At 44.9% G+C, this 27,089-nt stretch overlaps 1 protein-coding gene across 4 annotated transcripts in view; it reads right to left on the bottom strand.

The window, feature by feature from the left end:
- Positions 1-7,102: 7,102 nt before the first annotated feature.
- Positions 7,103-27,089, bottom strand: part of pik3r1 (phosphoinositide-3-kinase, regulatory subunit 1 (alpha)) — a 53,682-nt gene continuing 33,695 nt past the window's right edge. For 2 of the 4 annotated variants that reach the window (XM_056290249.1, XM_056290250.1), the window contains exons 5-15: positions 20,580-20,711; positions 19,340-19,541; positions 18,785-18,924; positions 11,951-12,152; positions 11,672-11,852; positions 11,450-11,575; positions 11,204-11,346; positions 10,936-11,112; positions 10,747-10,821; positions 10,464-10,634; positions 7,103-10,307 (exon numbers count right to left, since the gene is read on the bottom strand). In XM_056290249.1, coding sequence (XP_056146224.1) covers positions 10,118-10,307; positions 10,464-10,634; positions 10,747-10,821; positions 10,936-11,112; positions 11,204-11,346; positions 11,450-11,575; positions 11,672-11,852; positions 11,951-12,152; positions 18,785-18,924; positions 19,340-19,541; positions 20,580-20,711 — 1,739 coding nt within the window. In that variant the 3' untranslated portion in view covers positions 7,103-10,117. Of the gene's footprint in view, positions 10,308-10,463; positions 10,635-10,746; positions 10,822-10,935; positions 11,113-11,203; positions 11,347-11,449; positions 11,576-11,671; positions 11,853-11,950; positions 12,153-13,478; positions 13,772-14,758; positions 14,826-18,784; positions 18,925-19,339; positions 19,542-20,579; positions 20,712-27,089 lie in introns of those variants that run through there. The other 2 variants (XM_056290251.1, XM_056290252.1) reach the window with 2 other exon arrangements.

The following is a 27,089-nucleotide window of genomic DNA, read 5'->3' as shown; positions in this document are numbered from 1 at the left end:
GTCTGTCTGTCTATCTATCTATCTATCTATCTATCTATCTATCTATCTATCTATCTATCTATCTATCTATCTATCTATCTATCTATCTATCTATCTATCTATCTATCTATCTATCTATCTATCTATCTATCTATCTATCTATCTATCCTATCGCTCTCTCTCTCTCTTTCCTTCTGTCTGTCTGTCTGTCTGTCTGTCTGTCTGTCTGTCTGTCTGTCTGTCTGTCTATCTATCTATCTATCTATCTATCTATCTATCTATCTATCTATCTATCTCTCTCTCTCTCTCTCTCTCTCTCTCTCTCTCTCTCTCTCTCTGTGTCTGTTTGTCTGTCTGTCTGTCTGTCTGTCTGTCTGTCTGTCTGTCTGTCTGTCTATCTATCTATCTATCTATCTATCTATCTATCTATCTATCGCTCTCTCTCTCTGTCATTCTGTCTGTCTGTCTGTCTGTCTGTCTGTCTGTCTGTCTATCTATCTATCTATCTATCTATCTATCTATCTATCTACCTATCTATCTATCTATCTATCTATCTATCTCTGTGTCTGTCTGTCTGTCTATCTGTCTGTCTATCTATCTATCTATCTATCTATCTATCTATCTATCTATCTATCTATCTATCTATCTATTATCTATCTATCTATCTATCTATCTATCTATCTATCTATCTATCTATCTATCTATCTATCTATCTATCTATCTATCTATCTATCTATCTATCTATCTATCTATCTATCTATCTATCTATCTCTCTCTGTGTCTGTCTGTCTGTCTATCTGTCTGTCTATCTATCTATCTATCTATCTATCTATCTATCTATCTATCTATCTATCTATCTATCTATCTATCTATCTATCTATCTATCTATCTATCTATCTATCTATCTATCTATCTATCTATCTATCTATGGATAGTGAAGCCGGATGCTCGTTCAGTGTATTAAAAAGTGAAAATACATTAAAAACAGCGCTGGCAGCACAACAAAACCTCATATTTGGTATAATGTGCTCCAGTCACGTATCGACAGCGCCATCGTGTTAAAAGGGCCCTGTCGTTCATTGCTGTTATCAAAATGACAGAGACCATAACTGACGGAGTTCGTACACAGATTTTCTTCTCCTTTTCCGCGTTTCGTTTTGTTTGTTTTCTCTGGTTTCGTGTTGTTTTTCCCTTGTCCCAGCCGAACCGACTGTCCTTGTCCTACATCCCGGCGCTGCGTCTCCTCTCTCTACATGGAGAGCCATAGAGCACAGTAGATTACACGAGGTCCTACAGATGTACATGGAGTCGGACGTGAGCCTAAGAGGATTGCAGCCCCGGCGGATCTCGGCAGTGATTGGTCCCAACTGGTTCATCGCAGCCCTCTATACCACAGGGATGACTGGTTTCTTCAGGCTCTGTACGTGATGTAGCAGATTTCCTCACAGGGTGCTCCATTGGCTTTGAAGGTGATTGATTTGCAGCACAGGCACCTCCCCCCCCCCAGCGTGTTGGGAGGCCCCGCTGATTGATTACCCGTGACGGCAGCGGCGGCTTGTTTTCATGTTTGAGCTTGTGCTTGCCAATCATGGCGTGCTCACGGGTCCCTATAGACGTGTGTTTATCCTACGTGCTCCGAAATGGTAAATCAATAAGGAGTTTAGAAGTGGAAATCCTCTTGCCATTTCAAATGGAAATCGTTTAAACGCATTGTTGTGCCTCTCCGCGTGTCCCCCGTCACGTCCAGGCCGACCCCGTGACACCACCACCCCCCCCCCCCCTCGCAGTGGCAGCGAGCGCTTGCGGAGCGGGGATTACGCTTCTTTAAGAGCGGCGGGTTTATTTTCAGGTCCAGCTGGATAAAACGGGATCGCCATCACAATGACTCCCTGAGCGCTTTAAGGTCAGGGGTCAGCTCCTCGGACGCACAAGGCATTCGAAATGTTTCGAGTCCCCATCTGCGTTGGAATAGATCGAAATAGATTTCATCAGCTGTCACGCCGGCAGGTTTGATAAGCGGCACTTCAGAGGACACGTATGCTCAGTGGATCCCGAACAAAAGTATTCTCAGCCTTGTCTTTGCTGGTAAACCCTAGCTTCTCTTCTTCGGCTCTGCTGTAGCTATCTACAAGGCTTTCAGAGAGATCCAGAAGGGTACGTTTTCGGAGCACGGGTAACACTTTCTATGACGCTTGCATCTATAACGCCCTATAAACATCTATAACGCCCTATAAGCATCTATTGCATCTATAACGCCCATACTTTCCTATAATGTGTTTTACAATGACTAAGGGCTACGGCTGAAGACTGTGAAATAGCACTGAAGTGTCATTATGCACCTCTACAAAACTTCAGCAACACAAGTCGGCTATGATGCATTATGCCATTTGACAGATAAACAGGCTAATGATGACATATTTATAATGCATAAATCCATTTAAATTGACATAATGTATCATAAAGGTGGTTATGAGGTGTTGTGAGGGCGTATACATGGTTATAATGAATCTTACAATGACTTACAGCCACACTTATAGGGCATTATAGATGCTTATAGGGCGTTATAGATGCTTATAGGGCGTTATAGATCCTAGCTTCATAGAAAGTGTTCCCGGAACACGTGACACTGCTTCTGATAGTACTTCTGATTTTCACTAAGGGATCAACTTTAAGTTGATTTTCTGTGGCAGGCGATAGAGTCTGTACGGCAGCATCGAACCCAGATCATTTCTGTGATAGTGGTATTTAAAAGAATGCATTTTCAAAACAAAATCAAAGTTATTAAAGGAAAGATATAGAAAGTCACCCTGATTTCCCTTATCTTAATATTTTTTAATGAAATTCATATATTCTACCCACAATTACCATGGTAAGTTGAAAACAATCTTGTTTTTAGCTTGATGCTTATTTTATTGGATTCCTTGACCACAAAAATGTATACCTTGACACCATTTTTGTCATTATAGCTACAGCAGAAGAAAGGATGTGTGGTCTGGTGTATTTTCGGCGGCCATTTTGAAACGTCCTTACCAAAGGTACTTTCATAACAAAGGGGACTTTTGCATCATGAGTTGAAGTCAACACCCTATTTTTCGCACTTAACCCGTTACTATAGAGAGGTCTTGCTTCTCTCCCAGCCACCATCTCAATCGTGGTTTTCATTTTAATACAAATGGTGTTCATCCAAAGACACGATTTGAACAATTCGTTGAATCTAAAGTTTCATTGTCTAAAGACGCGTAACCTGCCCATTACCCCACTCTTCCGATCCGTCCCGGTCGCTGCTCCGCCCCCTCTGCCGGATCCGGGGAGGGCTGCAGACTACCACGTGCCTCCTCCGATACACGTGGAGTCACCAGCCGCTTCTTTTCACCTGACAGTGAGGAGTTTCACCAGGGGGACGTAGCGCGTGGGAGGTTCACGCTATTCCCCCCAGTTCCCCCTCCCCCCTCCCGAACTGGCGCCCCGACCGACCAGAGGAGGCGCTAGTGCGACGACCAGGACGCATACCCACATCCGGCTTCCCACCCGCAGACAGGGCCACGCTACCCGGACCATGACTCTGAGTCCTTTACTGTGCATTTAAAATATACCGGATAAATAATATATTGGCTGTCAAGTCACTGATTATGATTTCCAATTTCATTGATCCTCCCATTCATTTTAGGTGATTTTTCACGCCTACGTCGCAAATTCTTGCCTGCATCACTACTAAAAAAGAATACCAAAAAAATGTATATTATGACCATAATGATTAAATAAAGCATATTGTTCAGAATGCAGAACACTCATAAATCCCCCTCAGATGCGTGCCTGTTTTCATATCGTTTTCGACTTGACCGCTTCAGCTCAAGGAAGTAGATGAAGCCCATCCGTCTGCTGATTGCGGTAAAGATGCAAGACTTTCAATTACAACCGCTGTGCTGCTCAGACAGAAGTCAGCCTGTCAGCACAATACGCTCGGTTACTGATTAACAGATCCACTGAGACGACGCGAGTCGCCCCAGGCAAGCAGCCAGGGATGTCCTACAACGTGACACCAGGTTTTGAAGCCATTTCATTTCTTGTGTGGTTGTGGTGCGTGTTATGTGGGACTATTCGTACATTTCCAGGCCTACATTTTCACATAGATCCTAGAGATCGAAGCCAATGCCCTTCTCTGGAGGGACCAGGCCTACATAAATGACGATGGACAACACTAGAACAGCATAAAAGCCATCTTTAGTGCAACCCGATCGGACATATGTGTCAGTAACCATACGAAGAAGATAGGTCAATAATTTGGGGACTTTGCTCCCACGATTACTTGCCTGGGATCTATTTCTGAGCGTTCGTTTCATTGCTTCAGATATATCGGGCAAATATTAACAGGAAATTGTGTAATGCTGGTGCTATCTTCTCTCTATCAGGACTTCGCAGATCAGCAGTCTGGATCTGGCGCTTTATCTTTGGCCCTCGGTTTGTCCAGATAAGTCACCGCCGCTAAAGCATCACTGCTCTATGCAAACCAAAAGAATTCATTTTCAGAGTCACGTGGACAAAGACGACCCCGCTACGTCGGCGTGGTGTGACGGGTGTTAGAAACACACAGGCCTCTTTTTCTTGACTTGTTTACAAGAACAGTACAGGAAACCTGGCTCCAGGACTTTCTGTAGATGTGTCCAGTCCACAAACTGAGGTGAAGTGAGACATGGAACCTTCTTTAGCAGGTCAGCTGGCCTCAGGTGGTGTCTGGACTGGCTTGTGGATTGGAGTTTCCGTGTTGGGCCTCTGAGCCGCCTTGGAGTAATGCTTCACTTAGCTGATATGATTCAAAAAGAGTTGATAGGAGCCCTGATATGAAGACATTATCACAGGTTGGAAATCCAAACAATGCTTCAACCACTGTTACAATTCTTACTCCAACATTTACTATCATTATTATCAGTAGCGCGGCACGGTGGTGTAGTGGTTAGCACAGTTGCCTCACACCAAGAAGGTCCTGGGTTTGAGCCTCAGGGTAGTCCAACCTTGGGGTCATCCCGGGTCGTCCTCTGTGTGGAGTTTGCATGCTCTCCCCGTGTCCGCGTGGGTTTCCTCCGGGGGCTCTGGTCTCCTCCCACAGTCCAAAGACATGTAGGTCAGGTACTAAATTGTGAATGTGTGGGCCCTGTGAAGGCCCGGCGGCCTGTCCAGGGTTTCTCCTCGCCTGCCGCCCAGTGACTGCTGGGATAGGCTCCAGCTTCCCCGCGACCCCAATTGGGATAAGCGGCTTGGATAATGGATGGATTATCACTAGTGGTGCAATAGTGGTATTTCTACAGTAGCTTGGGCAGCATGGTAACTTGGTGTTCAGGGTTCTGGGTTCAATTTAAACTCGACTACGTGGAGCTTGTATGTTCTCTTGCGGATTTCGTCCCACAAGCATGTTGGCTGAGTCAGAGTCTCCAAGTCGCCCAGTGGTGTGTACGTGATTGTGTGTCTTGTGGTTGTGTGTCAGCTGTCCAGGTGTTTCCTGTCCTCTGACCAAGGCCTGCGAGGATAGACGCCAGTCGCTCGACTGGTGTAGATAAAGGGTAGATGGGCCACGGCTGGTATTTATAGAAATACTCTCCACTGGGAACAGAGCATGTATAGAAGAATTGTCTATTTTGAAATCCATCTCCCTCCATAAGTCATGTGTTTCATAACCACCTGCCCTTATTCATAAGCACAGACTTGGCTATGCTTCTGAATAAGGTTTATGTTCTGAAGTGTTCTCTGAACATCATGGAGGTTAATTTATATATATATATATATATATATATATATATATGTATACATTTTTTGGATATACTTTATTGATCCCCGTAGGCAAATTCTTCTCTGGATTTCACCCATCCTAGCTGTGTCGCTAGGAGCAGCGGGCAGCCGCCGTCGTGCAGCGTCCGGGGACCAACTCCAGTTCTTTTCCCATTGCCTTGCTCAGGGGCACAGACAGGACCATAAACCCTGACCTGCATACCTTTTTGATGGTGGGAGACACGGGGAGAACATGCAAACTCCACACAGAGGACGACCTGGGATGACCCCTCCCAAAGTTGGACAACCCCGGGGTTCGAACCCAGCACCTTCTTGCTGTGAGGCGACGGCGCTAACCACTGCGCCACCGTGCCGCCCTAAATCAGGCTGAAAAGGTCTCAACATTTTGTTGCCTCGTTTTGCACCATTACTTCCCATCAAACTCCATATTACTGCACATTAGACGTGTACTTGGCTGTAGATATGTAATTTTACAGTAGTGTGCACACATCCACTGTCTCTGCATGAGGGTTGAAAACGTGCAGAGGAATCTTTGAGCGATAAATTGAGTAAACCATCTATTTTGTGACTCTCCCTGTCTAGAAGAGATCTGGCTTAGTCACGAAACCCTGCACATCTTCTCAGAATTCATTAGTTTAGCTGCACAATAGATTACAACACATGTACATCCTGCGATCTAGGACTGTTGCAATATGGTGGGGGTTAAAATATCCAGGTTTGTCAACATAGTTTATGAGGGTTAGAGCTACATTTTTGTTATACTTCCTCATCCTTGGCCAAATCAGTTGTGGTTTGCATCTGCAAAATTCATGGGTTTGCATTTGCAAAATTGGATTTGGATTTGCATTTGCAAAATTCCTGGGTTGGGATTGCAGTTTTCATAGTGGGCTTTTCTAGAAAGTGTGTCAGTAAATGTGATTTGTGGGCACATCAACACATTTATGTAGAAATAGGACATTAAAAAATCTTCAAAGTAATTGTTAGAGACAAAGAGGCCATGTTTCATATATTATATGACTGTTCCTGGTGACCATACTGTTAACCAACCCATCCATGGGTTGTATAGCTCGGCGTGCTTCAATCTGTGGAAATGCTCTACACGGTGCAGAGGATATGAAGGGTAATCTGCAGCCATTACAGTAAATAATTAAAAGTTAGCCCTGTGTAAAAGCCAAAACAGCTGATGCTACTGACCAGTTATTTGGCTAGCTTCTGACAACACACTGACTTCCCACCTGATTTGCATAATTTCAGAACCACATTTTACAGAATTTGTGTTCCTTCATTCATTTCTATCAGTTGTTCATTTTTTTTTGTTTAAAAACAACACTCCAACAGACAGTTTGTTGAAAAATAAAAACAAAAGGTGTTTTATTTTCTTTGAACAAAGCCGGGGAACGCTGGCAAATGTCTATTCCATCCTAATTCTGACAATCAGGTCTAAAATAATAATTGAAGAAGTCATTAAAGCCACGAGGGTGGACAGAAAAAAAAAGTTCAGTGTTTTTCTAAAGACAGGTACAAATTTTAAAACAAGACAAAATTGGATTAGAACAAGTATGACTGTATCGACAGATCCTAGGGATTAAAACAAGATGAGAGTAATTTTTTTTTACATAATAAATGTCTCGGGTATATGTGATCTAGTATCCCAAACTTTCAGCTGATCACTTTAAGTGGCTTCAAATCAAACAAATGAACAATTAACCAATTAACACATAAGCACCAGTTAATGTCGAAGTGCTCGGGAAATAGTTACATTTTTGTAGGTTTGAATTTGCGTTTGGCTTGAAATGTCAAGTACTATCCTGTCCTATAGATTAAAAAATTATTCAAGTATCATAAATATAATGTTTATATTTTGAATATTTTATTCAAAATAAAATATTATTCAAAATCATATAATGCATTATTCAAAATAAAAGCCAAACTGTTTTAACTAGTTTCCAGCTCACAATGTTCTATTTATTGGTGTAGGATGACGCAAGAAACTGTGTAACATTGGCCACATGTGCACACGTGTGGCCAATTTCCATGACGTAAGTGATGCAAAGTATTGCGGGGGGGGGCGGAGTCACATTTAAACAATTCACTCAAAATAAACGGGCAATCAAAATTGGAGGTTAATATTCATATAACTAATCGTTTTATGTTACTTAAAAATATATCTGACACAAGGACAATAACTTTCCAGTTGTGCAGGGCAACGTACATTTTGGAAAATAGCGTGTCTAAATCAAATGTAAGGCAAGTAGATCTAGAATTGCAATATCTAAAAAAAAACAACAAAAAAAAAACAACAAAATAAACGAAATTCTCAAGCAGGATATATGTGATTAAGCGATGGTTTAACTCTCGTCTTTCCATATCAACTGGGCCAGCAGTACCACGGCCCCAAACGCTGACGGTGACGTCATCGCGGTTGCCAAATGAATACATTCAACAGATGAGGGCGACTTAAGACGTCCGCTGAGGTTCCGACTGACCGGCTGGTCCCGTCTCACGTGCCTGACCGCCCGAGCGACACACGCTTGTAAAAAAGCGGCGCGAGAGCGGAAGTGAGCGGGCCTCGCACTGGCCGCCGCCATTTTGGGTACCTTCTGCAGACAGCGCCACCGCTCGCTGGCGCTGTCTTCTAGAAATAGAAAACGAGCTGATTCACCCATGTCTCTACTTTTAGGATTTTCTGATACAGAAAAATACTACATGTGGGCAACGCATACGGGAAGATAAAAGGATTCCTGACGGATGTGTATTCATCCATCACCTCCAACCGATGGATGGGGGGCGAGTTTTTATCAAAAAATACATCTCTATTGTAATCATGGGCATGGTTGGGAAGGTGTGTCCACGCACTATAGGTTTGAAACTGGCAAAACTCAGCTCGCCGGCATCCTTGCTCAGTGCTACAACGTCTGACTCTACGTGTAAAAATACAGCACGCGGGCCTACCGCGCGAAGAAACCGTTCACGTGACTGAAGCAGCTCGAATACCCAGAAGGCTCTGCCCGATAACAATGTTAGTTTGAAGCCACAAAAAAAAAAAAGAAGACTAATACTAGGGCGCCCCCGGTGGCCGACCTGGTAGAGCGCGTACCTTATAAGGCCGAGTCCTTACTGCAGCGGCCCGGGTTCGAAACCGGCCCGGGACGTTTGCTGCGCGTCATCCCCCCCTTTCTCCTGTCTCTCTACTATCACTATCAGAAAGAGGCGGGAAATGCCAAAAACATTATCTTTAAAAAAAAAAAAACAAAGAGTAATAAAATACTTATCTTTTCCATTTTTTACACCAGCGGATAAAGTAATTTGTAATAAAGTATATAGTACTATTGTATTTATATTTGCATTCTGACACAAAGTATCCTTTTGGTTATTTTCACAGGAAAAGAAAAGAAAAAAGCTTATATCATTGGTTGCACAAAAAAAACCCCAAAACAAAACAATGTTGCTGAAATATGGGAGACAGAATTGCATAGCAGATCAGAATATAACTAAACAGGAAGTGATCTTTTTTTTTGGTATGGTACATTAAATTTCATCGCTGTGTACACTTTCGTCTATTTACAAACTGAATTATTCCCATTTTCAAGTCCGTTCGTGGTTTTGCTTGCCAGAAGAAAGATCCAAGACCGAGTCTGCACGATAACAATGTCTCAACACGGGGGGAGAGCAGGGATCTCGCCGTCTCGTCCTCTCCGCTCCTCAAGTTTAAGTCCATAAAATAAAAAAAAATCATTTAAACTCTGTTAAAAAGTGCCTTTTTTTTGCTACATTTATCAGCTGATCCAAGGTCTGCTTCTAAGGTTATCTCAAACAAATGGGTTAGACACCCGCCACGTCATGCCTTCCTGATCCTGCAAAATTTTTGGTCACATGGACAATCACACACTTGCTCACAGCAACATACATAAGAACACTTGTGCGCACATGTACACAAAGGGGGGATGAAATGAACTGAGAGGGAAGGAAGGAAATGACGGGGAGCAAGAGTTGTGGCTAGTGGGTACAGATCCGCTCGAGTGTTATCTGCTGCGTTTCGAAATTCCTGCTGGTAGAGCTTCGAGAAAGGACGAGCACCGTGAGGAAAAGGCCTCCATTGCTCTGCACCAAGGGAGAGCTCAGCAGCTTCTGCTCTCGATTCTGTGCTCCCACGAAAAGCGTTAAAGAAATTAATCTACATTCAGTCTCCCCGCTGCGCTCGGTCAAAGTCACTGAATTATTTTTTTCTCCAGGCTTTATTTGCTGTGTCACTTCCCTCTCGGTTTAAAGTCCGTGTTCACTTTCATCCGCGAGTCCCAAGAAGTCCACTCTTGAGGAGGAGGCCCTTCCACCCGTCCACCTGTCTGGGTCTGGGTCCTTATCGTCTCTCCTGAGCATAGACGGGGTACGCTAGCGTGACATTCAAGGAGTCGTTGTGCTGAACCAAAGACGTGTGCTGGTAGTGAAGTACTAGTTCTTTTAGTGAACTGTACAGGTTGTACGGCTCGGCAAACCCGTACCCTGAGGGTGTCTTGTTGATGACGCAGTGCTTCACTTCACCGTCCACACTGTAAAAAGTAAAGAAAAAGGACATAAGTCATACTTTTCTTTGTCTAAAAAAACCTATCACGACTGTTTATTCTATGTGCCAAGGCTAGTCTCCTACAGCCACACAACATCTCCCACAGCTTAGCTAACCATCATGACAATGAATAGATGCATACACAACGCTGCAGGCGTAGCATCCCGCTTTGCTGCTGTCTCGAACCAGGAATGTTCCATTTCGCTTGCCCCGGAGGAGAGCCTCGGCCTGGAGTCGATTAATGTTACCCAGTTTCCAGGATCGCTCATCGTGATGAGGAAGGTCTTCGTCATCTTCTACCATAGAATATTGACTAAAAATAGATTGGGGACACAACACAAAGTATGAAAACAAGCCCTCGCATCATTTGCGTGCTACGGTGCTCTTATCGATCAACCGCCGTTTGACTCGTCCCAAACACTTACTCTTCTGTGTTCTCGTTTTTTATCCCAAGCCACTCGTTAAGTTTCTTCTGCCGAACGCCCTTCTGGGTGAGCCACCTAGAACAGAAAATTGTGGTTGACCCATTAGAAACAGGAACGACCCATTCTCATCGTATCCCAGTGGGGGACGCGGCAATGCTAGCTGGGACATAGCTGGTGTACGAAACATACATGAGATATTGATCTCTCGTCTTCCGGAGCTGGATGAGGTCAGGCTTGATGCTGTTCATCCTTTTGTCGATCTCTCTGTAGTCTGCCGCTTGTTTCTTGAGATCTTCTTCCAGCCGACGCTTGCTGTCCACAATCTCACTTATCCTGGACTTCAGCTTCTCGTAGTTGCCCATGATCCTGAAGAACAGCGAGTCATGCATGATTACGTATGATCCGGAATTTGTTTTCTCTCCAAATTATGAGGGTAAAACAAGGTGTACGACTATACCTCTGGATCTCCTTGTCATTGCCTTCTCTCCTGAACTTTTCAATGTACTCCTTGCTGTACCGCTCTTGTGTTTGGCATTGCTCTTCAAATATCTTAATCGTTTCGTTGAACGCCTCTATAGCTGTTCTTTTCATTTGGATTTCCTGAAAGGAAAATCGGCGGCATTAGCGAACCTCAGCTCAACATTGTGAAGCGGGTCTGCAGCAGCACACTGGCTGATGTGACACTGTTGTGGCTGGAACTCACTTGTGATGTTCTGGTGTACTCCTCGTAAAGACGGTCATACTCCTTATTCTTCTCATGGTACTGCTGATGGTATTCACATAGCTTCTTCCCCACAGCTTCAATGTTGTCCTCCTTCACCACCTGATCCTGAGGAAAGATTTAAAATCAACGGAGGGTTTTTTTTTTGTTTGTGATTAAAACTTGTATAGCGTCATATGTGTCTGGTTTGAGCCAGCGACTTACCTGCTGGTGTTTGGAGACAGGATACTGGAGTTTGACATCTAGCTTAGGGTTGTACTGAGCCAGTGACTCGTTGCGATAGTGGTTGATGAGCTCCACAACAGAGTTGAAGGTCAGTGGGTCTGAAAAACCATACTTTCCATCCCGATGGAATATTTTGATGAGCTTATTGTTGCCTCCTTTCCTGTAGAATTAACGAAAAAATCCAGTTCAATGCATGTTCAACCAGCCGGATGACAATGACACTTGAAATATCAAGAGTGGGAGGTGGTGAGAACTTACCTCAGAGTGAGAGTATAGTCCCCGTGCATCTTTGTCGAGGCGTCTCGCACCAAGAACGTACCGTCCGCGGTGTCTCTCAGCTTCTCGTTGACTTCCTCTCTCGAGATATCTCCCCAGTACCATTCGGCATCTTGCAGAGCCATGTTGTTGTTTATACCGTTGTTATTCACAGATGTGGGCTTGGGTGGCTTTGGAGGTAGGGCTGTGACAACAAGACACAAAGCTGTTTATAAATAGCTACCGCAATAAAATCTGATGCACGCTCAAGTCAAACTTATAAAACTATGCTGATGATTAACTGATTGAATTTGATGCTTCTTCTGTGCGGATAGTGAGGGAAAAAAAGTCAGCAACACCGTGAAATGAATCCTAGAATAGTGACAAAATTGCATTTGCTTGGACAAAAATTGGACTTTGAAGGCACTAAAAATTTCAACGTGTCTCTCTAGAAACAAAAAAAAAAAAAAAAACGGAAGTAATTTCAACAGTCATGCAGCAATATAGTCAAACACGCTCTACTAGAGCGCACTCAGTCATCCTTCCGTCCTACACTGAAATGAGCCAAAATTATGTTTCCCTGTAACGACGAGGCTCTGAAGCTTGAGGTGGGAAGAACAGATGAGAAACAGGAAAACAAACAGTCTCTATAAATAACCGGCTGCAAGTGAAGGGATGCGGCCTTATCGTAAATCACACCGAGGAACGGAGCCCCTCAAGAGAGCACAATCACACCAAGGGATTAATGTCTTTCCAAAAGACGTAATCAAAACATGCAGCACCATTATAAATTAAACCTGGAGGCTCTCTAGAGGTGAAGACAAATAAATTACCCTCACACAGGCATTACCTAAAAACGACTGCAAGAGACAAATGAAAATAAATAACTCTATGAGGACACCGGCCATGACAATGGACAAATAAACTACCACGGATCACAGATATCGTCACAATAAGACGCTTATCGCCTTCAAAGAAGAAATTGGGGATAGCGTCAGTTCAGCAGGCTAAATGTGCTGAGGCCGGCTCGCACACGAGCTCTCGGGTGTTGCAGCAGAGCTAGCAGCAGCAAAACTAACACACCGGACTGGTGTCACCCACCGGTCTGGGCTCTCTTCAGTCACCCCCTCCGCATCAGCACGCTTTCTGCTGCAGTGGACTTTTGCAGAATGTTGCACACACACACACACTCGCAGTTATCGGCTACTCGGCCGCAAAACCACAGCTGCGATGACGTTCAGGATTTCTAATTTTTTTTTCTTTTTTTACAGCATTCAGTCTCAAAATCCATCTTTACCCCCTGATGAGCGCAGAAAGAAAGCACGGGTAGTCTGCTTGTGCCCTGCAAGCTTGTCCGAGTACCTCGCGTCACATGCTCCTTTTTTTCTAACAAGAACCCGACTGCACATTTCACCGATTCTAACATATATCCGTCATAAAGAGGCAAGCAAGATGTAGGGTATAACCACCTTACAGCCCATCTGAGGAGCCATTGAGGACAAACTGCTCAGTAACATGTTACATCACTTACCACAACCAATCACGCGGGGGGTATGTCACAAACCACTCCTGCATCTTTCATTTCCTGAGATGGACGAGGTCATTTTGAAAGCCCATTGCTATCTACCTCTCTACTTCAATCTGCGACCAAAGGCCATGTGCAAGAAACCACACAGGCTCGAAACAGCTGAAGGTTCTTGTTTAGCATCCGACATGCTGTCCTAGTAGACGTCCACGCGTACGAAGGCGACTGCGCAATGTCTCCGGACTAGTGCAGGGGGAGAAAAGGACCCGCAGCCCTTTTCATTCTCGTCTCCGTCATCCCCTCTCCCTAGCTTGGCCACTCGCTCTCTGCAGGTTGTTCAGCCCCTCCTCCTCCTCCTCCTCCTCCTCCTCCTCCTCCTCCTCCCTGTGCGTGTGTGTGTCGTGCAAAGGGTTAGTCCATCCCACTGTTGGCACACAGACAAACCCAGCTATGCTGCAGCAGCACGTAGACAGCGACGCTCTAATGCTTCACCTGGTTAGTGGCACCACCAGCTCCAAAATACACCCGTAATCCCATAGTACGACATTCAGGGCAATCCAGGAAGCTATCTCTGGGAGGCCGAGGGGCACTAAAATAGACCGGGTTCTTGGTAAGCTTTAAATGAGATGAGAGTAATGTTGTCATTTTCATCCTGGGGTTTGAATGTGGAAGGGTAGCTGGCCTGGTTCTGTCCATTCTCAGTTTGTAAGGGATGAACCCCCCCCCCCCAAAAAGAAACATTTTTATCAAGATTTACAAGTAATTCTGTCTGAATGCTCGCTGAGCCTGTAATCTGAATGACCATGTGGGCACGGTAGACCGGCACCGCATATCTACTACACTATACCAGCCAAGCCCTCGTCCTAATTTCAATGTGATGTTCGGTAATTCGGTGATATTCATTAGCCCTTTTCCACAGGAGCGATAGAATACTGAACTGAACCGCCTCCCAGATTAATCAGCATGCCCAATTAAGCACAGCAACGCAATGTAAATGATATAGAGGGTCTGAAACATCGCTCCTCGTTGCATAACAGCAACGCCAATCGAGAGAATGCCCTAGACAAAACCAGCCATATCACAGAACCTGCTAGAAGCGTCAGAAAACCGAAACCTGTCACGCTCGTCTATTATAAAGCCCGATTAAAAAAAAAAAGGAAATAAAAGGGAAAAAAAATAGCATCCATCAGATCCATCTGTGTGACTATTTCCATCAGCACCGGCGGAAGCAAACTTCCCTCCGCCGCCGTAAGACTCTCACGGCTACGTAGGCAAAATCCACTTACGTTGCAAGTTGTGCATGTTTCGGTAAACTCCCAATCTCTCCTTTAAAAGGCTTTTTTCATTCTTCCAAAAATGCGTTTAATCCCCCCCCACCCCCACCCCCACCAAAAAAAAAAAAAGCTGATTTCAAGTCCTCCTGTAAAGCTCCATTCCGTAGCTTAAGCCACAGAGAAGCCGGATCCTTCCTCGCTAAGTGCTACACGCTGACGACGGCGCACCGCTCCTGATCAAATCCAGGTAATCCGCTTGCTGTGGAGCAGGTGCCACATGCGACTGCCTCCGCTGCCGGACCAGCTCCTGATCTGAAGAGTGGCGTGAGCGTGGAGAAAGGTTGGGCCTCTCTCTCTCTCTCTCTCTCTCTCTCTCTCTCTCGCTCTCTCTCTCGCTCTCTCTCTCTCTCTCTCTCTCGGAGGCCTGCTATGCTGAGGCCCACTCGCAAGGGGGCAGCTGGTTAATGATCAGCAGCGGTCACCCCGGTGTCACCGCGGCCCACTCTGGAACCTGTCCTTTGTGCCAGCCGTCGCTCGGTCTCTCGCTCACCCCCTGACTTCTCCCCTCTCCGTTTGTAATGGAAGGGGGTAGGGGGTGTTCGGTCTCATGATTAACTTGCAAAGTTTCAAATATTTGCTGAGCTTGGTACTTTTAGGCAAGGGAGGGAGGGGGGGGGGCATGTGGAGAACTTGAAGGGAGGGAGGACGGGGTATGTGGGGTGGGGGTAGAAATTAGAGGCAGCCACCAGTTAACAAGAGGAGCTCTGTGGAGCGGGCGAACCTTGTTGCCAACCAAATCCAAGTGGGCCCTTTGTCGCTTACTTAAAATAGGCACCCGGTAGCTGGGAGGAGGCGCGCAACCGCCCGTAGACACACACACACACACACATGCACTCTCATTCATAGAAATACACATGTGCATTATATGTACATCCAAAAAGGCTTGTGCTTCAAATGTATTTCCCTCTCTTTGTTTCTCTTTGCATCTCTAGCAGTCTCAGCCCTCAGCACAGTGTGCGAGGGGACCAGAGTTGAACAAATTTTCCCATCTACTGGGGCAGAAAACCCAAACACAAGCTTTTAATTTTGGGTTTGGGTCTCGCCCTTGCAGCCGATGCATCCATCTATCTATCAATACATAATCCATCAGTTTATTCATCCATCCATCCATGCAGCCATCCATCCCCGTCGTGCAAATCCGCCTGCAGGTGAAAATCACTGTCAGCTGAGACTGCCCCATGCAAGGGAACATTATAAATAGCCTAAGGTAATAAAATGTTTTAACAGCCCCAGCTAGAGCTGGGCGTCTGGACCGGCCAAAAAACCGTGTTTCTTAACTACCTTTATGAAAACAAAACTGTGCCACGCAAGCCTCTGAACTCGTACATTAAGAGGCTGGCAAAGCCCGTGGAGCCTGCAGCTTATAAAACCTGTGTACCAATACCTGCTTCATATGTCGCCCATTAATAACGTTACACATGAAGAGATGTCACTGGGGGAGAGAAACTGTGATTGCAACCGGGATTTTAACAATCTGCAGATCGACAGGCAAGCAAACAAAATATTACAACAACAAAAAAAGGCTGATAATCACACTCCTCTTTTTTTGGTTTCCATTGCCCAAAATCCCTGTTTTCTACACCACGTCTCTAGCTAAAAGCAAAGGGGGCACAGGAGCGACAGGCCTACCAGCACCTACACATGAGATCAGGTATTCCAAATGCTCAAATCCTGGAAGAACTGCAGCAGTAAACTAAGACCATCTGACGGGGTCATCTCAGAACTGCAATGAGTGCAGCCTCTGCAGACCGTCCTTCAAGACTGACTAGGTCTTAACACAGCTCCAAGTAAAGCTAGCTACGGTCTATAGCATCATTATTTAATCAGCGTCATCTATTCACACATACCACAGACTTTATTTACATTCTTCTGTTTTCTAATATTATACAATTTATAATGATCTTACATGATATAATTATTTTATATTATATAATGATATTATATTTTAATTATATATATTATATTATATTTTAATTATATATATTATATTATATTATATATTTATAATAATATATTATATAAAACCAAATATTATGAAATATTATAAAATTATTTTATAAGTCTTCTGACAAAAAGTGAACCTGTTTACATGATCACAATAATCCGATAACTGGGAATAACCAGGTAATGGTAATAATCCCAGTTAACGCGTTTGCATGCACTTCAGTAATGCGATATCGGGAAAAAAACCAAAACTCGTTTACATGAGTCAGCCAATAGTTGGACTTCTTCCACAAGGACGTGACGTAAAACTCAAACTTCCTGTTGACAAGATGGCGTCGCCCGGCATAGCGTTGGTGCCGGTCAGGGCTGTGCTCGTGTGGGAGTTGTTGCACGTGCGAAAGCTTAGCAGGACTCTCCTTCTTCGCCTTGCCGCAAACGACGACCAGCTCTTTTACAGCAAGCATCCGCTTTTGGTCTTGGCAGCACCGCCGCCAAAACCCCGTTCCGGCTGGATGCGCATTGGGAGCAAGGACTGGTGGGAGAGAGCGGTGCTGGAGGAACTCTCAGACGCAGAATGGAGAGAGGACTTCACCATGGGGACAAACTTCATTTTAACACGAAGTTTGTCCCCACGTCGCTCCAACAATGCTGCCTCCCGCCGCTGCTCGCCATGTTCACGCTGCTTCCGCTCGCGTTCTTCTTCTTGTGTTTTTAACTACATCCGCTTTGACATATTTACACATGCGCAGATGTGATAAAACGAACGAAGCCAGATTAAGCTGTATACATGCGCCGAATAAACGGATTATTGGGCAAAAACGAGGCGTGTTTACCTGATTTCTCATAATCCGATAATGGCTGTTATCCGGTAAAGCAGATCGGTTTATGCTGTTGTAACCGGTTATTTTCTTGCCCGGTGCGGGACCCGTTAGCTAGGGGCTAACGTGTTTTATTAGTAGTTTACAGTCGTCACCCTCCCCGGAAGCGCGCCCTCGCGCTGTTATTCCCGCGCTCCGAAGAGACTTCTGAGGATCTGCACACTTCCGGATCCCCCCCGCTGCCACCAATGTAACCGGTTATGTTCTTGCCCGGTGCGGGATTCGATACGGGGTGTACTGCACCACAAGGCGACGTCACTAACCGCTCGGCTAAAGGGTCAGACCCGTTAGCTAGGGGGCTAACGTGTCTTATTAGTAGTTTACACTGTTTACATGACTACTTGAGTAACCAGGGAGCTCCAGAAATCACATACTGATCGGTTTATTAGTGTGCATGGAAACGTGTTCAGTGTTGGTATGAATCTCACCAACACTCACACTTTTGTCAGAAGAATATGAACTTTCTAACTTTTAAGTGTAGGTGTATGCTACTCTACACAATTTAATAACTATGCTGGAGCAATTTGGAATATACGAAGAAAACACGAACTTTTTGTGCTATAAGTAGAAAAACGTTGTTTAGAAAGAAAAAAAAATGAAGTTTTTAACACTAGAATGACCAAGCCGGCCATTTTGACAGTTTTGGATTTTCGAAGTTTTAAGAACTTGGTAAAAAAAAAAAAAAAGATACAGACCTGCCTCTCCCTGAATGCTCCTAAAATTGCCTATATTTGCATTAAAATTAGTTTTAGATCAATTGCACACAAAAAAAGAAGTGATGATTAAGAACTACCAAAAACGACCATGAGCGGTCAAAATGTCTGCTTGTAATTTGTGCGTGGTCGTGCGCGTCATGCCACTATTTATGACGTGTGTTGGTCGCGTCATTTCCCTCGGGAAGTTCATTGTTCTGTCCTAGAAACACACGAGCGTCCTCCAGTGCAGAAAAATAGTCTAAACTTGATTTTTGATTATCGCCAACATGTCTGGTTGGACGTTGGACAGCGGCCATTTCACATTGTTTGAAAAATAGTATTAAAAGTTATTAAAATGTTCATTTTGGTGTTAGTCGTTTCCTAACAGACATGCTAACATATGCAATGCATTAATATCTGAACTGGGTATTTATCTTTGACAGAATATAAAGTTTAACAACCAGCCGTCATGTTGCCCGCCCACGCTCGTTTTAGGTAGGAGTGGAATCCCGGTCGTTCTGCAGCCGCCTGACTTTCACTCCATTCGCTTGTCACCAGGATCTCGATGATCTTGCAGTGAACATCCAGGGTAGGCTCACAGCTGTAGAAAAAGATAAGCTCAAGTCAGTTTTTTTTTGTTTTTTTTTACCAGCATGGATGACTGTCCCTCCTGCTCTGGTTATCCTACGCTGATCCCACACTGATAGCAAATGCAAGCCTTGCCGCTTTAATCGCACAACACAGCTAGCAATGGAGATGCTCCAACTTAAATCGTTGAACTGCTAACATGCATGGGTGTCTGACAGCATGCATCCCGGCAGCTCTGTGTGCACACGTGAACGCTCGCCTGAGTATCAGTGTCTGCGTGTCTGCTTGTTTAAGAGTCACTGTCTCACAGCTGTGCATGATTGAGCATGTATGCCTGAGTCTGCTGCCCGAGTGGGTATTTCTGAAAGGCCAAACCATGTGTCAGTGTGGCACGGTCCCTCGGCAGACAGTGCTGCATTGACACCCACCTGGCAGCCTGTTGTCTGAAAAATACAGGGCTGAAAATCTCGCCCAAGGTTCTGGCGGTGAGCAGGTTCTTGGAGCCGTTATGGCACACCCTAGAGAAATGCCTGAGCAGGCAATGGAGAGTGAGCCAGTATTGGGCAGGTAGGTTGGGGGAGCTCGCCGTGTGACGAAGAAGCTGGGCGCACTCCTCAGGATTCACCACCTCTGTTGAGAGAGATGGCGATAACACACAAATAAAGAAAGATGACATGCAATTATTCTAAATATGCCTTTTGCACAGGAAAGGAGCGCAGTTCTTACATAACACCCCATCAGTGCGAAAGAAGTACGGTATTAATGTGCATGTTACTGTTGGCTAAGAGTAGATGGAAAAAATTCAGCGTGTGCAGAAGAGTTTGAAACCACAGTGAGTTTGTGTGGTTGACAATGAGTGTAAGGTACACTGGCAGGTGATTGGCTGACTCAGAGGTGCAAGAGAAATGTTCATGCTTGTTTTAATTCTTATGAACCACAGATATCCTGTTTCTGGCAGTGTAACAGTTTAAGAAGACAACCGAGTGGGCGGAGTATGAATTTATCTTATCCTGTGTGTGTGTGTGTGGAAAAAAGAGAAAAGCAAGAATCAGAAAGAAGCAAGTCAGAGGAAATAAAACACAGCGAATAAAGTGGCTTAAAGTGAGAGAGAGAGAGAGAGAGAGAGAGAGAGAGAGAGAGAGAGCAGGCAAGAGAAAACCAGTAGACGAGTATCTTCTAGGAGGGCCAATAGGGGGCTGTTGACACTAGTACTAGGTTTTTGTCAGTTTGCGTTCAAAGGTATGGGGTGCTCAACGGCAGGCCGGGGGTAGATCGGGTTAGTAGCTCTGTTTCAGGTCAATCATTAACTCGACACAGTGTACCTTTGAACTGAGGTGAAGCCATGCGTCGGTCACGATTCAAATTTTGACGCCGAAGAGATCTGAATCAATTCATTTATGACCAGAGTAATGGCATCTGGTGCGTGGGACAGATGCCGTTACTCTGGTCATTTTGTCAGTGTCCAAAGACAAGGCTGAAGTGGCAAAAGCAGTTCTACAGAATATATCAGTGGCTAACGGACCGCGTATGACCCGGCTGACATCACCAGTTGATAACCTTAAGAACTTCAGGTAAGGATGACGAGATATAAGCACTTGGGGCTCATCTCACGCTTCAGTGAGGGAAATAAGACGGGCCGCCTGCGATTGGTAGGGAATCCGCTCTTACCTTGGACGGTGTGGACCATCTGAGCATGGACGGCAGTGGGGATGACAGGCTGAGGGAGGTCCAGCAGGTATCTGCGCAGGCCATCACAGAGGACCGTCAGCTCCAGCCGGTCCAGTTCTGCTGAAGCAGTATCTGCAAGACGCACAAACACAGAGTACAGTACATGTGGCTTTTGACAAGCGAAACACCAGGCTTTGATTACTTGATGTAGGCCCACGCAGAGAAAACCCCATCTATTTACTTTCCTGTATGTAGGTTCAAACATACATACATACACGTGTAAACATGCACATGAAAGCACACCTACGCTGAACTAAAGCTATGCATGCACTTATACATGCACGTGCATGCACGTGGGTTGGAGGTAAAATGTGTGTCTACCGAAAACATGAAACGAGCAAATACTGGCCAGGAAATCTTAAAAGTGAACAATAAACCAACAAACAAGTTCAAGGATTTCTCTTTAATATCTTCATTAAGCTAAATTTTGAGTAACCTGGAGAGTCATTATCCCCATTATCCCATCAGTATCCCCCACCAGATACGGGTTTGGTCTCCTGTGCATGTTTGTTGTGTGTAGCTATCTGTGGCTAATCTCTCGCACTATCGGACCTATCAGCCAATTTTTTGTCAATTTTTTTATTGGTGCACAGTTTTGACGGTATGATCAAGGACCTCTCGTGGTTGCGGTGATTCAAAACATTTGACAAAACATGTTTAATACCGCATCTCTCATCGCCAGCCGCTCCTCCGGGGTCGGGTCATGGTGGCAGCAAGCTAAGTAGGGCCCTCCGGACGTCCCTCTCCCCAGCAACGCCCTCCTCCAGCTCCTCCTGGGGGATCCCAAGGCGTTCCTAGGCCAGATTGGACATGTAGTCCCTCCAGCGAGTTCTGGGTCTACCACCGGGGTCTCCTCCCAGTTGGGCGTGCCTGGAAAACCTCCAAAGGAAGGCGCCCAGGAGGCATCCTAATCAGATGCCCGAACCACCTAAACTGGCTCCTTTCAACGTGAAGGAGCAGTTTCATACAGCAATTGTGTGCAAACTCCTCAGCTGCATTTTCACCTATGTCCGAGTACCGGAAAAGGGGAGATACGCAGGAGGGTCTCCGTATTTCCCCTTCTCCCACCAGGCGAAAAAAGGGATGGTTTGTTGCCAAGTCCAAGCACCGGAGAAGGGCAGATATGCCTGGCGGGGGCTCTGCACTCTACTGAATGCACTCTTCTTAGTTTTCTTTGACTGTTATTTATTGCACTGGTGGGCATTCCATAGAAAATAAAAAGACAATATATCATTAAATATATAATACACATAATATGATATATAAATTAATATTATATTATATTTTATAATATTTTAGAAATAAAATCTATTTTTTAATTTTCAATTTAATTTCCTTTAATTGTAATTCTTATTATTAAACTATTATTATTATTATCAATGATTTATAATTTTGACAAATTTCTTATTTTTATATTTAATTTCATTATATAATTCCAATTATATATATGTATGTATGTATGTATGTATGTATGTATGTATGTATGTATGTATGTATGTATGTATGTGTGTGTGTGTGTGTGTGTGTGTGTATATATAGTATATATAAAACTTTGTTAAACACTCAACGGTAGGGAAAGTGCTCAACAAATAAGGAGCAAAATAATCCAGTGACTCAAGTAAATTCTTTGTGAGACAGTACGAGCCTGTTTCATGCCATAAGCAATCTATATATGATAAATTTTAAAGGATATAGGATCCTATTTGTTGATTTCTGTTGTTTTGGCTTTTTTTTCTGCCAACAGATCTCTACATGGCTGATTAATTTTGGAAAATAGTGTTGAGCTGGAAATGGGTAATTAGAGGATACTACTCTTGTGTTTACATATTCAACTTCTCATAATGGGTGGTTTTCCTGATGGCATGGAGCAAGACGTAGGCACTTTATTATTTGTCATTGTACACACATACAACGAAATTCCTTTTCTGCATTTAACCCATCCTATGCTTGGAGCAGTGGGCAACCACAGTGTAGCGCCCGGTGACCAACTCCAGTTTTATTTTTCCTATTGCCTTGGTCAGGGGCAAAGCCAGGAGTATTAACCAGTTGCATGTCTTTTTGATGGTGGGAGGAAACCCGAGCACCCGGAGGAAACGCACGCTAACACGGGAGAACATGCAAACACCATATGGAAAAAGATTGGGGCGGCCTGGGGATCAAGCCCAGGTCCTTCTTGCGGTGAGGCAACAGCACTAACCATTGGGCCACCGTGCTGCAACTTTTGGTAAAACCTGAGCACTGCCCATACCATTATGTAGTCAATGCACAATGAAAGCATAGATTATTGCACCGGCACAAACTCTTGTCAGTTTGGTTGAATGGAGAAATGTGTGTACCAACATGCCTGATGTGTTGATTACCAATCAAAGAAGTGTTGGCGTTACATTCCAGCTACGGAATGTTGCCAGATGGTATCGTAATACAACATAACTTCTGGTCAGTTAGGTTGTGTTCAAAACAGCCTACTAGCACGTAAGAGTATGTACTGAATGCTGCATGCTGGAATAGCAATTAAAGGACCCCTAAACCGATTTTCAACTATATCTGCATTTATTAGTCATAGGGTTTCTATGCCTCTAACGTCCAGTAGACTTTCCAGTGTTTTCTGTATTGCTGTAGCAACCTGTAGAAACCTTGCTTACTTCCGTGGTCCAATGATGTTTTCCTGATGTCACAGTGTGGCGGAAGAAGTACTGTTGAGAAATGGCTACTTAGGTTTTGATTTTGATTCTTGGTCAGTGGGGATTACAGGGGGCAGTCCTGTGTCTCCTCTGGAAAAGCACAGCATCCAAATTTATGGCAATACACTGAGAAGTTGTACTTGGAATCCTATGGACAGCAAGATGATCTCAGCGTGTCTCCACTGAAGACCTTTGTGATGACTCTGATATTTTGGAAAAATACAGCTTTCCTTATATACTTTCGGGATACAAGTGGCTGAAATGAGTTTCCTCCGTAGGGTGTCTGGGCTCAGCCGTAGAGATAGGGTGAGGAGCTCAGAGTAGAGCCGTTGCTCCTTGACATCGAGAGGAGCCAGTTGAGGTGGTTCAGGCATCTGATTAGGATGCCTCCAGGGCGTCTTCCTTTGGAGATTTTCCGGGTACGTCCAACTGGGAGGAGACCCCGGGGTAGATCCAGAGCTTGCTGGAGGGACTATATGTCCAATCTGGCCTGCGAACGTCTTGGAATTCCCCAGGATGAGCTGGAGGGCGTTGCAGGGGAGAGGGACGTCTGGAGTGCCCTACTTAGCTTGCTGCCACCGCGACCCGCCCCGAAGCGGCTGATGATGAGATGAGATGAGAAAGCTTTACTCAGTCCATACTTGTATGAACCAGAATAGAGCGCCAAAGAAATCCAACAAAGGGAGGCAGAGTCTGCCATTACCTGGCTGCACATACAGCTACAGCGAGTGGGAGCAGTGAGTAGCTGGAGCTGGCTAGAGTCTTCAATGACTGGTGGTGTTTGAGTACAAACTGTCCCAGAAATCCAACGGAACATGAATCTCTGTGTTTCCATGAGTTTCACGATTAAATAAATGAACCATAATGAATGGGAGCAAATTATGGCTAACATGCTTTTCCCCGAGTTTTATGCTACTTTGTGTTCAACAAAGAGTCTGTTGGCATATTAGAAGCATTACAGCTGCAGCTGGCGGGTCTAGCGGGTTGCGTCCTTGTGCAACGCTTGTTGGTACATGAAGTAAGTGTGGGACGGGTTCTCTGAATAAGAAAAGACTGTTTTCTCTATAAATATAAGTTGCACCACAGCGGTATACTTTTTAATAGACAATGTAGAACATCCTGTCAATGTGCACCTTCCTGGATGTGCACAATATTGTTTCCTAACTTCTCAAGCCTATACAACATAAAGATGAAGGATTTCCACTACCACTACAATAAGGGGGACCAACAACGACCTCTAACGACAAAAGGGAGTAACACCGTGGGGCGTCCGGATAGTGTAGCGGTCTATTCCGCTGCCTACCAACACGGGGATCGCGGATTCGAATCCCTGTGTTACCTCCGGCTTGGTCGGGCGTCCCGGGTGGAAAGACGGATGTATGTGTCCTGGTTGCTGCGCTAGCGCCTCCTCTGGTCAGTCGGAGACCATAAGAAACTACTTTCAAAAATGACACTGAAATGACTATATGCAGGCCACTGTAAAATACTGTTGTAAACCATATTTTGTAATTGTCGACTTAAAGCCGCTGCTGAAACTGCACCTGCCCGGCATACCATCGACAACAAAACTAGCCAGCCGATATGAACGCCATCTAACCGAGGCACATGTTAGCATACTGAGAAAAACTGTTGTGTCCACACACACACACACACACAACAGAAATGCAGCAATGGTTCTACCCACTGATATCCATCCATCCATTTATCATCCGAACCACTTAGCCTGCTCTCAGGGTCGCGGGGATGCTGGAGCCTATCCCAGCAGTCACTGGGCGGCAGGCGGGGACACACCCTGGACAGGCTGCCAGGCCATCACCCAGGGCCATCACACACTCATTCATACCTAGGGGCAATTTAGCACGGCTGATTCACTTGACCTACATGTCTTTGGACGGTGGGAGGAAACCGGAGCCCCCGGAGGAAACCCACGCAGACACGGGAAGAACATGCAAACTCCACACAGAGGATGACCTGGGATGACCCCCAAGGTTGGACTACCCCGGGGCTCGAACCCAGAACCTTTTTGCTTTGAGGTGACCATGCTAACCACTGTGCCACTGTGCCGCCGCCCCCCCCCCCCACTGATATCTGTTTTTTTTTTAATTGGTTAATCTATCTTCAGCAGAATTGATGCTGCCTTAGTCAGTTTCAATGACTTCTCCAAAACTTACAAAATTATAATTTTCCTTAAATTTTCCAGCACCCGGAAGTTGTCTTTTAGATTTAAAATGAAATGACCATATGAACCTTTGCTAAAAGAAAATTCAGCAAAGCGGACATTTCTCTTCTTCACTGGCTAATCTAATCTAACTCAACCAATGAATGCAACTTCAATTCATTTATGGATTTATGGATTATGACATGTTTCAACAAAGCCTGTGATGCACTGCTTCACTCTATCTTCCCAGTCATGTGTCCTCCTGGTGTGTTCTCAGCCTTAAGACGGCTGGTACGTTTAGCCATTCAGAACATGAGTTCAGCCTCCCAATGACATTTTGTCACGTTATTCAGCCAACGTGTCTTTGCTGGTCAGCAGAAGTTTTGGTGTGCATCGGAAAGGGAAAGAGAGATTTATTTAGATAGAAAAGCAGTTGGACTTTGTGATAAGTGCAGTTGTCGATGGTGATGTGGACATATTGTAAATACTGTCGTCACTTTCAGAACATTCCAGCTTACTCACTCTAAGCACTCCTAGACCACCTGAGTCCTACTTTGTCCTCCTCCCTGTCAAATAATTGACTTCTGTCAGAAGTCCAGCTAAGCCCTTGTCCATAAAGCCAAGAAAAATCTTAAAACCTGTATTTTTCTACTGTGTCAAATGCGAATGCCTACGACAACGGAGAGAGATTATCATATCAAAATCATGTATGTTAAATAAAACTTCATGCACATATGCTAGCGTCATATCGTAAATGATATTTGATAGTGGTCACAGTGGTGCCAGACCAACAGCCTCACCCTGAACACAAATAAAATCAAGCAGCTTGTTGTGGACTTCAGAGAGACACAGTGAAAGTCCTACAACCCCTCTCTCTATCAATGGGGTCCCAGTAGAGAGGGTGAGCAGCTTCAGGTACCCTGGTGTTCACATCACTGAGGACCTAACATGGACACTTCACACAGACACTTTGGTGACAAAGGCAAGGCAGTATCTTTATCACCTAAGGCAACTGAAGAAGATCGGTGTCCCTCCACAGGTCCAGAAAACCATTTACTCTGGTGCCATTGAGAGCATCCTGGCAGGGTGCATCACCACCTGGTGTGGGAACTTTTCCTCTCGAGACCAAAAACCCCTGCATAGAGCGGTGTAGTCGGCTGAGCGTACCACCAGGTCCACACTCAACTCCCTACAGGACTTCTACACCAGGCACTACAGCACCAGGGCTAAAAGTGGATTCCCATCACCCCAATAACAGACTGTTTCAGCCGCTGCAGCCAGGCAGACGCCTCCATAGCCACAAGGCCAACACTGAGAGACTCAGAAGGAGTTTCTTCCCCCGGGCCATAAGGACACTAAACACAACATGACAATTACATTTGTAACGCTACTGCCACTTTGCCTCAGACACTTTCCACAGAGGCCACCTATGTGAAGAGGGAATGAACATCCCTGAACCAAGAGGGGGGAGGCTAAGAGTACATCTGTTGCCAGCTGTGATTGCAACTACTCCCCAATCATCTGTGAATAGTATACATGTCCTTGTAACTCTAGTTAATGGTAATGGCAATTTTGCCTATGAAACCGATCGTTGGTTTCGGTCGACATGCC

The sequence above is a fragment of the Lampris incognitus genome, chromosome 12 (assembly GCF_029633865.1).
Source record: "Lampris incognitus isolate fLamInc1 chromosome 12, fLamInc1.hap2, whole genome shotgun sequence".
In the NCBI taxonomy this organism is placed as follows: Eukaryota; Metazoa; Chordata; class Actinopteri; order Lampriformes; family Lampridae; genus Lampris; species Lampris incognitus.
Note: the sequence above shows the minus strand (reverse complement) of the source record. Positions and strands in the feature narration are given on the sequence as shown.